This window comes from Mesoplodon densirostris, chromosome 12, assembly GCF_025265405.1.
Source record: "Mesoplodon densirostris isolate mMesDen1 chromosome 12, mMesDen1 primary haplotype, whole genome shotgun sequence".
NCBI classification, from domain to species: Eukaryota; Metazoa; Chordata; class Mammalia; order Artiodactyla; family Ziphiidae; genus Mesoplodon; species Mesoplodon densirostris.
Genome location: NC_082672.1, coordinates 90,101,270 through 90,117,199, shown reverse-complemented (window position 1 = coordinate 90,117,199; position 15,930 = coordinate 90,101,270). Strand labels below are relative to the sequence as shown.

General features: G+C 41.9%; 1 protein-coding gene across 1 annotated transcript; it reads right to left on the bottom strand.

Moving 5' to 3' along the window:
• Positions 1 to 565: 565 nt before the first annotated feature.
• On the bottom strand, positions 566 to 13,995 carry PRSS35 (serine protease 35). The gene is made up of 2 exons (XM_060115286.1): positions 13,811 to 13,995; positions 566 to 3,580 (listed from the first exon to the last, which is right to left on the bottom strand). Exon 2 carries the CDS (start codon positions 3,559 to 3,561, stop codon positions 2,320 to 2,322), a length of 1,242 nt encoding a protein of 413 aa, XP_059971269.1. The 5' UTR covers positions 3,562 to 3,580; positions 13,811 to 13,995; the 3' UTR covers positions 566 to 2,319.
• Positions 13,996 to 15,930: the final 1,935 nt, after the last annotated feature.

Below are 15,930 nucleotides of genomic sequence, written 5' to 3'. Positions count from 1 at the left end.
TTTAGTGGTCCTAAATAGGTCATATGAGATCCATGATTCTCTTGGGAAAGAGAAGAAAATGAGAGAATGAAACCTCTGCAAATCAAATGAGCTAAAACTTTATATTTTTGAAAAGTATATTATACAGTGATTTTAAGGAAATCATGTATATTCAGAACTTAACCTTAAGAACCAAACTGTTGACAGTAAGCACCATAAATTCCTCCAAACTAACTCAAACCCAGGACTTATTGTCTAAGAAACTAAGATGAAGAATGCATGTGTGTTTGCAAGAGTGCAAATGTGCAAAATTCACCTTGGAACATTTTTAGTCACAGTGATCATATAGATGTTTCCCCAAAAAAGATTTGATCAAAGTTTTTGTGACAATAGCCCTATTCCACTACCACCAGTGATAAAATACTTCCCAGCAAAATGTGCTTAGAATTAAGTAGAATCACTTTTTTAAATAAACAGTTAATACTTGCTAAAACCTTGTATGTAAAACATATATACAAATACAGTAAGAGTGATAGTTGATTTATTTTTTTAATTTTTATTGAATGATTTTTAACAGATTCACATTATAAAAGAATATAACTTGTGCTAAATTTCAGCTATTTTCAACACCATTTACAAAATCACTTTTTAACATAATCTAATCATGTATTCCTTTGCATACTAGTCAAGGGTATATCTTCCCCTTATTATGGAAAATAATAACAGGTAAAATAAATTGGAACTCTGGTAGAATCAATGACTTGGGTGTGTCCCAAGAGAAGAGTGTGTACCCTAGACACTACCAGGAAGAGCAGCCCAGAAATAAGGTCTGCAACTCCTGAATTTTATAGTGCACTCAATTACAAATCACCAAAACCCTTTAAACATAATGGCCTGAACTAAACCGCTTGTACAACCATTCAGCAAATATCTGATCATTCAAGAAATATGTATTGAGTGTCTACTCTGTGTTTTGCCCCAGGGCAGCCACTGGACTCTGTCTGCTGAGGCTGCCATGATGGCCCGAGTGTGTGCACCGCCTTGGTCCCTAATGAAAACGATCAGAACTTTCTTTTAAAAATTATATTCATAAATTATACTCATTTTGTTAAAGGGACATATCCAAAATCGCTCATCAGAGAATTCACCAAAATAATATGTCTATGGCCCTATTAAGAAAAGCGAACTTTGTCAAGGGGAAGAAAGGCTTTCTCTTAAAAAAGACGATGGAATTCCTTGTCTCAAACTGTAACACCTCATTCATAGGAGACTGTGTAGCTGTATAAAATGATGTGGCTTTCAACACCTCATCATTTATTAACTTTGGAACTGTCTTCCTACGCATACTTGAAAAGTCCATGTTCTGAATACTAGTTAAATAAAAACTTGAGATCTTAAAATGTCTCAGTTTCCCTGTTTTTTTTTTTTTTTTTTTTTTTGGTGGTATGCGGGCCTCTCACCGTTGTGGCCTCCCCCGTTGCGGAGCGCAGGCTCCGGATGCGCAGGCCCAGCGGCCATGGCTCACGGGCCCAGCCGCTCCGCGGCATATGGGATCCTCCCAGACCGGGGCACGAACCCGTATCCCCTGCATCGGCAGGCGGACTCTCAACCACTGCGCCACCAGGGAGGCCCCCTGTTTTTAAATTAGATTTATTTCATAGAACAAAGTAGTTCTCCCATAAATAATAACACTTCAGTTGGTATTTTTTAAGGCAGTAAAACAGTTAATAGTTTTGTTTATAAAGCTTGCTGTTCATTGTAATTCTTAAAAAAAAAAAAAAAGCAAGAAAAAAAAAACCTACAGTTTCTCAGACCCAATGGAAAACACAGTATAAACATGGAGGGCATGAGCTGAATGGGTCTACCTCAGAGTAGTACAAACTGTTATAACTGTCTCCAACTTGATTCTAGTCGTCCACCACTGTATATGCAGTTTCACATTTAATACACAACCGGCACCCTATTAGCCTCTTCTTAGAGTAGGACCCTGAGAGTTAGTCCATTGAGAAATCACATATTATTTATGATACCAGCTTGAAATTTTAGAGTGTCTAATCTTTAATAAGGCAGAAAGAAACAAAAATTTTCCCACCAGTGAAACTTATCACCATGTAAAGAAGAATATATACTTGGCATTGAAGTGTCCATCTAATTGTAGGATGTGTACCTACACATTTTTAAAATGTATGAAAAGCTCCTTATTTTGAAAAAATAAACATGTTGAAATACTATTGATAGGGTTCAAGTCCAAGCAAAACCTATGAAGTGATCTTTACTAGAGTAATCAGAACCAGTTTTCTCTGCAATGTAGGTCATCCACAACCTCGTTTCAGGGATCCGTTAGCCATAGGTGCAACTGGCATCATCCCCGTGCATCCAGAGGCAGATCTGGGCATACTTGAGGGGCGTGATGCGCACGGCCACGTTGTAGTCCTTCTGAACTCCGTTTATGTCCACCCACTGGTGGCCGGAATAGACCGCAATGATTTTGCGTTTCCATCTCTTTTTGTCTGGATCTTTCAGACGCAGATAGACCCCAGAGCCAGTGGAGCCTGACTCGGCATCGCAGTATTGATAGAGAAGATCACTGGATTCATCGGACACACTGCAAAACCGGTAGACTAACTGATCTGCCCTGTCGTGATCAAATCCTGAGAAGTGGATCATCCCGCCTGGAAGCTTCTTGATGGTAGGACTGATACCCAGCTCCATGTATTTCTTTTTGTGACCACGCTTCAGCTCCAGAAGGGCGTAGTCGTAGTCCAAGGCCGCGTCTCCCCTCCCTCCTCTAGCCCAGCCTTTGGGGATGTGGGTGTTCTTGACTCGGGTCCACTGGAAGGAGGGCATCCCGTCAGTGGCTCTCTGACCCCGAGCAGATTCCTTTCTCCTTCTTCCGGCCTTGGTGCTCTCCTTCAGCTTCTCTCTGCTACCTTCTCTTCTATCACCACCCCTTGCTTCCCTCCTGCCCCTCCTAGAACCTCTTTGTTTCTTGCCACTACCTTTATTTCTCATCTTCAACAACCCTACCCTTAGCTTTTTGCTGCCTTTGATGTAGTCGTTTCCATCGTGGACACAATGGGCAGCTGTTAGGACGTGGTTGGGGGAGATGAGGATACCACTGCAGCCCGTGGAGAGCTTCACGGCCGTATTGAAAGGGAAATTGGTTAAGAATCTCTTGTCCAAGATGCTGAACCTGCTGTCAGTGCCGTACACCTGTCTCTTTCTCCTCACAGGTGCTCCCTGTGCAGTGAAATTTTCATGTGGCTCAGGGACCCAACCTTGAACTTTCACTCTGGTCAAGGTTCGGGTGCCATTCTCAAAGACAGTCTCATATGAGAGAGAGTCTTCCAGGTCAGAAAGTTTGGGAGCCGGGAGTTCTTTCTGGCATTCGATGCCACACGCTTGATTTAACACCATCTTAGCGTCTGCTTCAAAGGTGGGGCTGGTGAGATGGAAGGTCCTTTCACTGACAAGCCGGGGTATTTTTCTCAAGTGCCACATAAAATCTCGTTCCATTTCAGATCCATCGATGAGAGTCCACCCAAGGGTGAAAAGTATCAGCCAAAATAGTGTTGTTTCCATTTTGTTCTTCTATGTTGTCCTTTAAAATAGAAAGAGAAGGTTTATAATGGTTTCTTTTAAAATATGTTACTTATCATTCATTTACGTCTTGGGTCCTAAAGGTAGCTTCACCACAAATAGGAGCCCATATTTTCACTGTACTTAGATTTTACTGAGATTAGGTAAACACCCTACTAAGTAGGCTCATACAGACGTCCAAAATCAGTAAATTGTTTTCACTCAGACTTCCCTCCACCAGCCCTAATCCCCGTGCATCCTACCCCCATCTGCCATCTCCCCCTCTTTCTCCCCTCTGTCAACCCAACACATGGGAGAATAAGAAGGGGTGGCAAACTGGGGTCCTCTGTTGCATAAGCCACACCATCTTCCTTCCAAGGTGCCCTACAACCTAATCTCCAAATGATTTAGAAATAAAGATAACAGCAGATGTCCAGCCCTTTCCCTGAACTCAGCTTCTTAATAAAAGCAGGGATCATAAATTCCTCATCTCTAGAATGTAAATGGCTAGCACAGAGCTCAAAAAAAGCATTCACTGGAATACAATGAATTTCCCTTAATCACGGCTTGCAGACCAAGCTGATTGATGGTGCAATTAAAATCATAGGATAATATTCTAAAATATTCAGTAGAGATTTTAGAAGTAAATAAATGGGCTCCTCTGCTACTGACCTGCTTTGATTTTTACAAGCAGAACCCCTAATCATAAAAAGAAAATACACAGCACAGGCCCTTTTATCCGAAAATAAGAAAAATGTACCCTGTACTGTACTTTTTTTAAACAAAGCTGTGCTTGGAACTACCACCCAAGCCAAGCACCACACAAAAATACTTTAAAGTGGCATTTTACTTTATTAAAATTGTAAGAATTTATGGAGCACAGGCGATGGTTATGAATTTGCTACTTGGGGGAACATGATCATGATGAAATATAGTCCCTTTCATCCTGGGTGTCTCATCTGAAAACTGTTTAAATTGTATAATACCTCTTCTATTGTTTACATCTTCTTGCCTTCATTTCCTGCTTCTCTAGGTTCACTGGTGTGTAAATCTATTCCTAGAACTGATGTTTGTCAGTTGTTGCGTGGTGAGAGTGAGGGGGAGTAGCACTCTTTGGAGCAGCAATTTGGAAATTTGTAAGCTATGTTCCAAGTTGTTTTTAACTAATAGTTAAAATATCCGGGCTTAGCAAATGATTTGCACTGTGTATAAGGCAGAGGCAGTTCAAGGTTAGATTATTCCTACAATACCTTCACTCTCAAGGCTTTCTCATAAGCTTTCTTTGCTTATCAAAGAAAAGAAAGCTAATAAAGAATGTCAGGAATGGCCCACAAAGCAGGGTACACCCATAAGATCCTGGGAGCTGGCAGGAAAAGCAAAAGTTGTCTCTGATTCAGAGCCGAATATGGGCATCTCTTGATACAACAGAGTTCATTTTGCCATATACATGTACAGAATTTTATTGACAAACTAATAACATTCTTTTGATAAAACAAAAACATATACTACATTAACCTCTTTGTTATTTAAACATGATCTATTCATCAAAACATGACAATTAATTAGAATGATCATACATTGGAACATATTAGGCAAGTTTAGAATAATCTTTACCATGACTTGGCATCAGCAAAATTACATAGAAGTTTTGCAATTTCCATTTTTTTCCATTTGCTCACAGTTGAATGCTAAGTAATGGTGATTCTGGTTAATATTAGTATTGTTTGCTGAATAGCTTGTACTTTATTTTGGAGACAGGGCATTCTTCTGTAGACTGATGGATATTGTCCAAAAAATCAGTAAACAATATACTTGAGAAAAAAATCCACACTCATGTCACAATATTTTCTAATCGTTACCATGGCAAATTTGACTTTACACAAAGCAGTAATTATATCAGTAATGATTTTGTTGAACCACTTAGTATTTTCTTTTGTTGCCTTTTATGCAATTTTCATAATGAGTATTTCATCCATTTTATTTAATTGGATTGGAATGACAAAGGCTAACTCAGTAACTCTACTGAGACCTTGAAATTGTATGTTTAACTGGGTGGTTCCCAAGATGAAAAGTTATGTCTTTCCAAAAAAAAAAAAAAAGCTAAAATCAGAGTTATTTGCTGCCTCTTAGTTTATCAACAGGCCATAATAGATGATTTTAAAAAGATGTATACATATCTTTTTATCTACTTGATTCTTAGCAAAATTTCAACCAAGGGAGTTTTTTTGATGTGGGAAACAAAAGTTTTAAAAATCTATTTTTTATTTAGCCCTATGTGATAACAGCTGTTCATTATGTACTTAATATATGATTACAGCAAAGACTGAGAATCAGCCAATTACCCACATTAAAAAATACACAGGATCACTTTGTACATTTTAACACTTGGTAATAATGATCTGTGCAGTAATAAATGTGTGAAAGGCATTCCTAGGCAAAAGAGAGAACGTCAAAATCATGGTGTTGTGGTATTGCTTCCACAGTTAGGTTTTGTTTTTCAGATTTGGGTTTTTTTTTTTTTTTTCCAGTGTTGTTTAACTTAGTCTTGCAAATTTTTAGCTAGTTAGGATTTAGATAGGCAGAATGCAAATATTAAATTATAACAGACCAGATGGTATTTTACTATACAAATATTTGACCTAGAATATGAATCTCAAATTTAGAAGTTCCTTTATTCTTTACCAAATAAAACATGTGCCCTGTGCATTAATTCTGTAGTCAGACTTTTAAGAAAGTCCCATGTAATGGTTAGTTTTATGTGTCAACTTGACTGGGCCACAGGGTGCCCAGATATTTGGTCAAATATTATTCTGGGTGTGTCTGGGAGGGTGTCTCTGGATGCTATTCACATTCGAATCGGTAGACTGAGTGAAGCAGATTACTCTCCCTAATGTGGGTGGGCCTCATCCAATCAGCTGAAGACCTACGTAGAACAAAATGGCTCACCCTCCTGTGAGTGATGGGGAACTCCTTCTGCCTGGCTGCTTTGAGCAGGGAAATTGGGTTTTTTTCCTGCCTTTGGATTCAAAGTGAATTTTGAATAAGATTTTGTTAGTAAGATTCTGCACTTGTGAGTGGCAAAATAAACTCTGTCACATCAAGGGATTCCCAGGTTGTAGTCCCCAAACCAGCAGTGTCAACATCCCCTAGGAACTTGTGAAAAATGCTAATTCTCAGGGACCAACCCAGACCTACTGTTCAAAACTCTGCAGGAGGGGTGTGGCTTCCCAGCTAGGCCTGTTATACGCAGCCCTCCAGGCAACTCTTATACTCAGTACAGTTTCAGAACCACTGCAGCCATCAAGGTCCTGGTGTAGCAGCTTAAGCCCCTCCCAGAAGGTGGAGTTTCCAGGGATGATTGCCTAACCAGGTTTCAAAGGACCTCTGCTTCATCTCTGTGTACAAAATAAATTCATTCTAAACTTTGCTCTTTTACTATGTTAGCAACTGTTCATATTGAATGGTTCTGCCTTTAATAGAAAAAAAACATACTTTTACATAAGTGATTTAATAATAATTCTGAAAAGATTCAAATTCAGTTGGCTTGTATGTAACACCTCTGATGCTACAGATGCTACAGATGATGCAAGAGTGTTAGTTGGCCAGCCCCGTCTGGTGCCCTTTGAGGGACTCAGCTGCAATGCAGCACAGGAATAAAAGCCAAGCCCACATTTATCCTTGGGCACGGGAAGGGCAGAGCCTTGTCATATGACCTCAGAATCACAGTAATAAAGGACACGGAGTTAGTAAGCCTGTCTAATTTGGCCTGTAATTTCAAATTGGACAAATGTCTCAGGATACTTCCTTTTGGGAAATCTACGTTTGCCTTGTGGTAAAACGTCAATGTAACGTAAATGGTAGCTCTTGCTGATAGAGCAAGCCATGGTTCAGTGGATACATCTATAGACGCCTGTCATCCAAAAAGCACCAACTAAAGAGACACGGTCCCAGCTGGTGGAGCAGTTATAGTATTTTGAAAGCTTTAATGTGCCATGTCTTCCCTCATTCTCCTCCTTTCTCCTGTCTTCCATTATAATTGTGACCTTCCCTGTCACTTTCCAGATGGCTTGGATTTGGGGCTTCACCTTCTAATTCTGGTTAATGAAAGTGAGGTTGCAGTCATGGCTCTCACCACGAGTCAATGTACACATAGTTGGTTATGGGTCGGACCATGGAGACGAATGGAAGGGAAGAGAATTAGGGAGGAAGCAAGACTACCAGGGTTTATAGATGAATTCTTACTGATGAAGCAGATATTAGTCCACATTTCTACCTGGTCTATACTGTTAACAGAAATGGCCACCCGTAAACTACAAGAGATAACTTGCTATTGCTTTTGTTTGGTTGCTTGCTTATGCTTTCTTAGAAGTGTGAATGCTGATAGTATTTAGAATATTTGGGTATCTCCACCAGCATAGTGGTTACAAGGGCAGACCAAGGAGTAAGAAGACTTGGGTTAAGTCTCATCTTTTCCACTTATTAGGCAACTGAATATGGGCAGTTTATTAAGTTCAATTAAGTTTCCATTTCCTCATCTGCAAAGTGAAGATAATAGTAATCTCAACTTCATAATGTAATTGTGAGAATTAAATAAGTTGCTATATGCAAAGAATTACCACTGAGCCCAGAGCATAGACACAATGAATAATAAGTTCTTTTATAGTTATTATTCTACCTTAATGGGTGAATTAATATCACTTTAAAACAATTCATTATATAAGGCAAAGTTATAGCACTTTTAGTTTTCTAGAAAGTCAGTTTTGGGTTTTTTTTTTTGTCATCTTTATTTTTTATTTTTATTTTTTTGCTTTATAACAAATTTAATCAGTTATACATATACATATGTTCCCATATCCCCTCCCTTTTGCATCTCCCTCCCACCCTCCCTATCCCACCCCTCCAGGCGGTCACAAAGCACCGAGCTGATCTCCCTGTGCTATGCGGCTGCTTCCCACTAGCTATCTACCTTACGTTTGGTAGTGTATATATGTCCATGCCGCTCTTTCGCTTTGTCACAGCTTACCCTTCCCCCTCCCCATATCCTCAAGTCCATTCTCTAGTAGGTCTGTGTCTTTATTCCTGTCTTACCCCTATGTTCTTCATGACATTTTTTTTAGAAAGTCAGTTTTACACTCAAATATTTTTATTTCAGGATAGTTTCTGACACACTCTCAAACTCCATTTTTCTTTGTTTTGTTTTTTGTTCAAGGACAGCTTCACTTTAGAGACTTCCCAAATGAATGCTTTCCTAATTAGTCATTTCTATGAATATCTGTGGCTTTGTAATATGTTTTTCTCATTTCTTTTAAACTTCAGTGTGATTAAACATTACCCAGCCACAGAACACTTGAACTGCATTTCCCATGTCTTATTTTTGCCTGAATCTACCCTAAGAATTCTGGAACTGCAACAGGCCCTCAGCCTAAAAAGAAACAGTCAGTGTCAGAATAATTACTCTAAGGGAGAGATTTACAGTGAGAGAAAAACCTAACTTTTTGAGTGAGTCATCCAGAGTGTATAGAATTTTACCATAGCATGACATAATTACATTCTCAGGCTCAGTTTCTCTTTTGTTTTTTTGGTTTGTTACCCTTTAAAGTTTATATTTTAACTTATGTCAGGCAGACGAAAGAAAGATTAGATGATCTTACTATATTAAATGTTTTGAATGAACTACTTTTCTTGTAAATGAACATGAGCTGATTTACCATCCAGACTCTGCACCAGGTGATAGAGTCACACTTACCTGGGCCATTCTTTTCACCTGGTCCCTTGTAATGGACAGTGAAGTAGTCGCCCGAGTTCATGTGTATAGTATGCTGCCTTGGAACATAATTTTGCATTACTCTGTCAAACACTTTCTGGGGGGCTGATATGGGTCAGGGACCACTCAGATCAATGACCTCATAGGGCCAACACCAACTTCTACCTTAACGTATATTAGGACACAGAAATGACTGCATAACCACTTTTGACAACTTGCCTGTCCTTTATTTAGCCATTCATGATCCCAGCCACTCACCTTTCCCAGCATCACTGCCTACATTTACACATATGTACAAATGTGAAAATATGTTCCAGCTATCTCCCTCCTCCTCCAGTTTCATCCTCCACCTGCTCGGTCAAGACTGACACACAACAGGTAGACATTGTGGTCTGGACCAGATACTCTCTTTATCTGCAGAGAGAAGTGCTGGCTTAGGCAAAAGGCCAGGGCATGAGAGGAGGAGCATTACTAGTGAGAGCAGACAGGTGGAAAGCGAGCATTAAACGGGTCAGGTTTTGGAGAACACTTGTCAAACTTTGAGTCACTTTCGCAAGTTGGGAGCAGATGCAGAGGAGAATAGGATTTTTCTTTTTTTTTTTTTTTGCGGTACGCAGGCCTCTCACTGTTGTGGCCTCTCCCGTTGCGGAGCACAGGCTCTGGACGCGCAGGCTCAGTGGCCATGGCTCACGGGCCCAGCCGCTCCACGGCATGTGGGATCCTCCCGGACGGGGGCACAAACCCATGTCCCCTGCATCGGCAGGCGGACTCTCAACCACTGCGCCACCAGGGAAGCCCTACAGTAACTTTTATATGCACTGGGAAACCCCCAAAATCACGTGACGCTTTACTGCAATAGCTGCTTTATTGCAGTGGTCTGGAAATGAAGCCACAGTATTTCCAAGTTATGCCTGTAACACATCCTAATCCCCAGATTAGGATGTGACTATGACACATCCTAATGTGTCATATGTGACTCTGTTCCTGACTTGGTAAAAGAGACTTTGCAAATGTGATTTAGTTAAGGATTGTGTGATGAGGAGATTAGCTCGGGTTACCCAGGTGAGCCCAATGTAATCACAGGGATCCTTCTGAGAAGGAGGCGGGAGGGTCAAGAACAAGAAGAATCTGTGAAGATGGAGGCAGAGGTCAGAGTCAGGCAGGACCACAAGCTACAAAATGCGGGTGGCCTCTAGAACCTGAAAAGGTAAGGAGACGTTCTCTGCTGGAACTTACAGGGAAGAAGGCAACCCTGCTGACCCTCTCTGGACTTCTGGCCTCCAGAACTATAGGATACTGTGTTAAGTCACAAAGGTTTTGGTAATTTGTTACAGCAGCAATAGCAAAACTTAGGTAAAAACCTAGTTTTTAAAACTGTCTGCCCTGGATGTTTGGAAAGAAAGAAGTAGTGGGGAGTGATATAAGGGGGAAAAGGACGTTTGGTTCAGAGACTTAAACATAAATGAAATTGTTCATTTTTAGGAAAATTATACAGACACACAACTTTAGAGCTAAAATCAGAAGATCGTGATAAAACATTCCGGTAGCATGCAGCAGTATTGCTAGGGAGAATCAAGAATTGGAAGAGGATAGATAAATTTGTTTATTTGACAAATACACACAGTGCAGTGCTGTGCATCATTTCATAAGCCTCTTTCCTTGCTTATGAAACTCTGTGATAAGTCCTCCTTAGCCATTGAGTTGGACTAGAAAATTTCTAAGATCTCTTTTAGCTCTAAAGTCCTAGATTAAATCACAAATGAAAAAAACACAAGTTAACTTACTCATCGCTGAGCCTCAAGCCGCTTCAATTCCTAGTCCCGGGTGAGGGGAGGGGTGGGGGGGAGGTGGGTAGGAACTTGCCTGCTATTCCCAATTTCTACCACTAGATGGCGAAGCTAGCCTGGTGATGCCCAATCTAAGATCCCACACTTGAGATGATTTACGTTCCTTGAGGTACACAATCGAATTTATTTTAAAAGCATGTAGGATTCATGGGAGAGAAGTCTAACTGGCTAATAATATACTAGATGGTTATCACATGGAATTGATCACATTTAGAAAACCCACCTCCAGGCCACAGAGCCCAACCGGATGAGCTGAGGGCTGATAATGCTGTCTACAGCCAGACGATTTTCTGGCAGGTGGTTTCCCCAAACCATTGTGGTGCCAGCACACTTCCACTGTGACCTCCAGCGCTGCTAAATAGTCCCCCAAATGTGCTGCGGTTCATTTCAACAGGAAGAAAAATCTTCAGCCTGTCAAATATTCCCCATGTCTATCAACTACTTAATTCACTTCCAAAGGGTAAGCTCTCCACTGATTCTATGCTGAAAATAAATGGCAAGGAAGTCCATTGACAATGTGCCAACTGCTCTTCAAAATATCACACCATAGCACTGTCTTCAAGTTTAGTTTCAGGAATGAGACAGAGTAATGTCTGCTTGAAAAGTTTAGCAGCAGTGGAGGGAAAGGAAGATGGTAAAGTTACACAGTTGATTACTTTACAGTAACCCACAACTTCTGTTTCTCATCATAATAAAAAAAATAAAACTTCCCTTTGTTTTTTAAGCTATTTTTCCAGGACCTGTATATTTCAATTTGTGCAATGGATATGCTGTGTGTGAATCAAATTTGGGGTGAATGGCACTGAGGGAGCCCCAAGGGAACCCTCTGCTGGCTCTCTCATCCACTGACATAAGAAATGCACAGCGTATGGCTCCTGACATTTTTTATCTTGCAAGTTGGCCTTTGAAAGTGAAGAATATCTGGAACTGTATTAGGTTTGCTACTCTTCAGGCTTTAAAGCATCTTATGATCACTGTGTTTCTAGCTAAGCAAACATCTGTTAAAGCTTGTGAAGCTTTTGAAAAAAATTTAGTTAAGCAAAGTCATAAAATAATAGCGTTCATACTTAACTTTGCTATTTCCAATCTCTCATCTCAGATTTCTCATGTGCAAAGTTAACCCAGGCGAAGTAGCTTCAGCCTCCAAAATTCTGAGTCTGATCTCGCTGTTAAAATGCAATGTGCTTGCCTTGGATAGTTGAGCATTGGGCAGAGAAAGGTAAGTAATTAACTCAACAGGGGAAATTAACTCACATTAGCAACTGATTACTTTAACATAATATGCACATTCTATGTGCCAAGCACTAGGCTAAACAATCTCACGTTTGAAAACACGAAAAAGATTCTAAAAAGTGTGCAGGTTTCCGAGCTGTCTGGAGGAAAAACAGGAAGAGTATCCACATCCAACCTCTTCTCACGTTAAAGGAGTTCTTCTAGTTATTTCCTAATAAACATAAAATTCCATATGATGCTCACACACTACTTTCAAGCCTACATGTCTTATTTGGCTGGAATTTTAACCTTCTCTCTTCTAAATTATATACCAGATCCTAAGCATAATTCTCCAAGCAGCAAAATATGACTTTTATAACTCTCTGTGGAGACAAATACACTTGGGATAAAATGAGAATTTCAGAAGTGAGAAGAGTTAATAGAAGGGAAAAAAACACCTAGACAGGATATGCAGCTTCTTTCGAATCAATGACAGTGTAAAAAGGTCAGAGGAATCAGGCAGGAAATGTTTCTACAACTTTTCAAAAACTTTTATGATAGGGCTTCCCTGGTGGTGCAGTTGTTGAGAGTCCGCTTGCCGATGCAGGGGACACGGGTTCGTGCCCCGGTCCGGGAGGATCCCACATGCCGCGGAGCGGCTGGGCCCGTGAGCCATGGCCGCTGAGCCTGCGCGTCCGGAGCCTGTGCTCCGCAACGGGAGAGGCCACAGCAGTGAGAGGCCCGCGTACCGCAAAAAACAAAACAAAACAAAAAAACTTTTATGATAGAAAATCTCCAAAGTAGAGGGAAAGCTAGAAAGTAGAAAATTACAACCCCACATGCCCGTCATCCCGCGGCAACAATTACCAACATTTTGACAACCTTGTCTCACTCAGTTGTGTTCCCCTACCTTTTTTTTTCTAGAGTATTTTAAAGCAAGTCCAAGACTTTTCAATTTCATTTCATCTTCTCCCTTAAAACTGTTTTCCGCTGCTCCTTTTGCTGACCTGTGCATCCAGGTTGATGAGACAGCGAGAGAGATTCCTAGCTTTCATAGTAACTCTGCCAAAGAGGCTTTCAAGGAGACGAGGCTTTCCAGGAATGCGTTTTACACCTTTTCTCAATGGCATCTGTTAATAATCATAAAAATAGAGGGTCCCCTCTGGTAGTGCTTAAGTAGAAAGAATTCCGTTTATATTCCAATGCAAACAACCTTACTGTTAATATTAAACGGTGCAGAGGCCGACACAAAGAATCGCCTATTTGGAAGAGTAGCTTCTTTGATGACTTAAAACTGCTAAGTTTGATCCCTATCTTTAGAGCCCTTCAAAGAAGCTCTCCCCGGGTGGGTCGTGCCTTTCTCGGGGGAAACTTACAGGTTCTAGGGTCTCGCCCTGTCCGGGGGTGGTGGGGAGGGCTCCATCCTTACCTGCGAAGCTTACTCGGTCCCTGGGGCGCTGCCCTGCTCGAATCAAAGTGCCCCCGAGGCAGTCACCGACGCTGGCGAGGCAGGAGGGCAGGGGTGCAGCTGCCTCGAGCCTCGGGACAAGCCGGAGTCTGAGCCCGGGCGCCCGGCCACAGCCCGCCAGCGCCGCCGGGAGCTCGCGGCTGAGACTGCGGGGAGGCGGGAGGCGAGCTGAGCGCCGCGTCGCGGAGGTGGGAGGGGAAAGGGGGCGGGGACCGGGGCGGCCGCGGGAGGGAGGGGGTGTCGGAGGAGAAGGGAGAGGAGGGGGTCAGGCGGGGAGGAGGAGGAGGGGGGATCTGGGGAGGGTTTACAAGGAGGTGCGGGGCGGACCGGGCAGCCTCTCACCCCAGCGCCTCTGCCCCCAGCATTAGGAAAAATTCGTGAGTGGGCTCACAAGAGATGTCTGTCCCTGTGCTAGAGCGCATCCCTTAAATAAGGTCAAGAAGATACTCCCAAGTGTGTGCTTGAGGGATTGGGGGGGTGTTCGGGACTGCTTCTTTGAGCCCCAATCCCCCGGCTCTTAGACCCCCCGCGTCTAGAAGAACCAGGGGCGTTTCCCCAACCCCATCGCAAGCCTGTCTCCGCCCGGGACGCGCTCTCCACAAGGCAAATCCTGCGTCTCAGGCTCCTGCAGGCGCCCACATCCAAACTGAGGACCTGCGACCTGCCTTGGGCTGGGATCTGGGTCACCCTGTAAGCATCCCGTGCGGCCTCCAGGGGGAGCGCGTCAGTTTCTGTCTGTCCCGAGGCTAGTAGGCTTTCTCTACTTTGGACGAGCCTCCTTTAAGACGTTTGCCCACCTCAGTCCCACCAAAATTCTAATCACATCCTTTCTTACTCTCTTTATTCTCCTCCTTAGGAGAGGTGCACCTTTGGGGTGGGAGCTGCGTAACGAAGGGGACTTCATTTATTCAACATCTACGGATCTTCTCCTGGGTGGCAGGTCTGGAGCAAGATGGCACTGATAGAAAAATGAGTTCAAAACCTTGGTGCTGGCCCTCCAGGAAGGAAGAGCAAGTCAGTGCACAAGTATTTATAACACGAGGTCTTAGCAGGTCCCATAAGACTTGGCTCAGTAGTGGCTTATTGCATTTCTCAAGTTTTTATTTTTTATTTATTTATTTTTTTAAGCAATGAGATTAGAACATATATACAATTTTGTTTCTTGTTTTTCCACTTAGCATTTTCATTTAGGCACTTACCCATATAATTAAAATCTATTAATAAATTTTATCTGGTATAAAACAGTTCTGAAGCTCCCTGTCTCACCAGTTAGATCATACTCTTCAAATACATCTTTGAATCACCACCCTCTACCACAAGGGCTGGCATATAACGGCTGCTGATTATGTGCCGAACTTAAAAAGTTTACTGGTGAAAAGGAGTGTGGGGAATTGAGAGAGGAAGTCCAGAACTCAGAATGGGAAGTCCCGTCTGACACTAAATAGCTATGCCCTGGGCCTCAGCCTCTTCATCAGTACATTGAGAAGGTTGCACTGGCGGAGTTCTACAGTCTGTACTTCTCAAACATTTGGGGGGATGCTAGCGCTGCATAAGTCCAGGAGGATTTAGTGTGGACGCAGGTCTGATTCCTCTAATTCCGTCAGCACCCCTATTGACATCACATAAAGCCAACTTCAATGCTCTCACATTTTCAGGGACCCCTTCCTGAGCCTTTTGCCCCAAGCCATCTTTTTTCCCCCAGTTTTACTGAGATGTAATTGACATGTAATATTGTGTAAATTTAAGATGTACAATGTGATGATTTGTTACACATATAGGGAAATGTTTACCACACAAGGTTAGTTAATACATCCTTTACTTCACATAATTACCATTTTCTAATTGTTTTTATGGTGAGAACATTAAAGCTTTACATTCAGAGTAACTTTCACAATACAATATTGTTAACAATAGTCATCAAGCTGTGCATTAGACCCCTGAAACTTATTCATCTTATAACTGAAAGTTTGTGCCCTTTGACCAACTTCTCCCCATTTCCCACATCCCTCACCACATTGAGTATTCTTGGCTCTCTTTTCAAATACTGGTTGACTATATATGTGTTGGTTTATTTCTGGGCT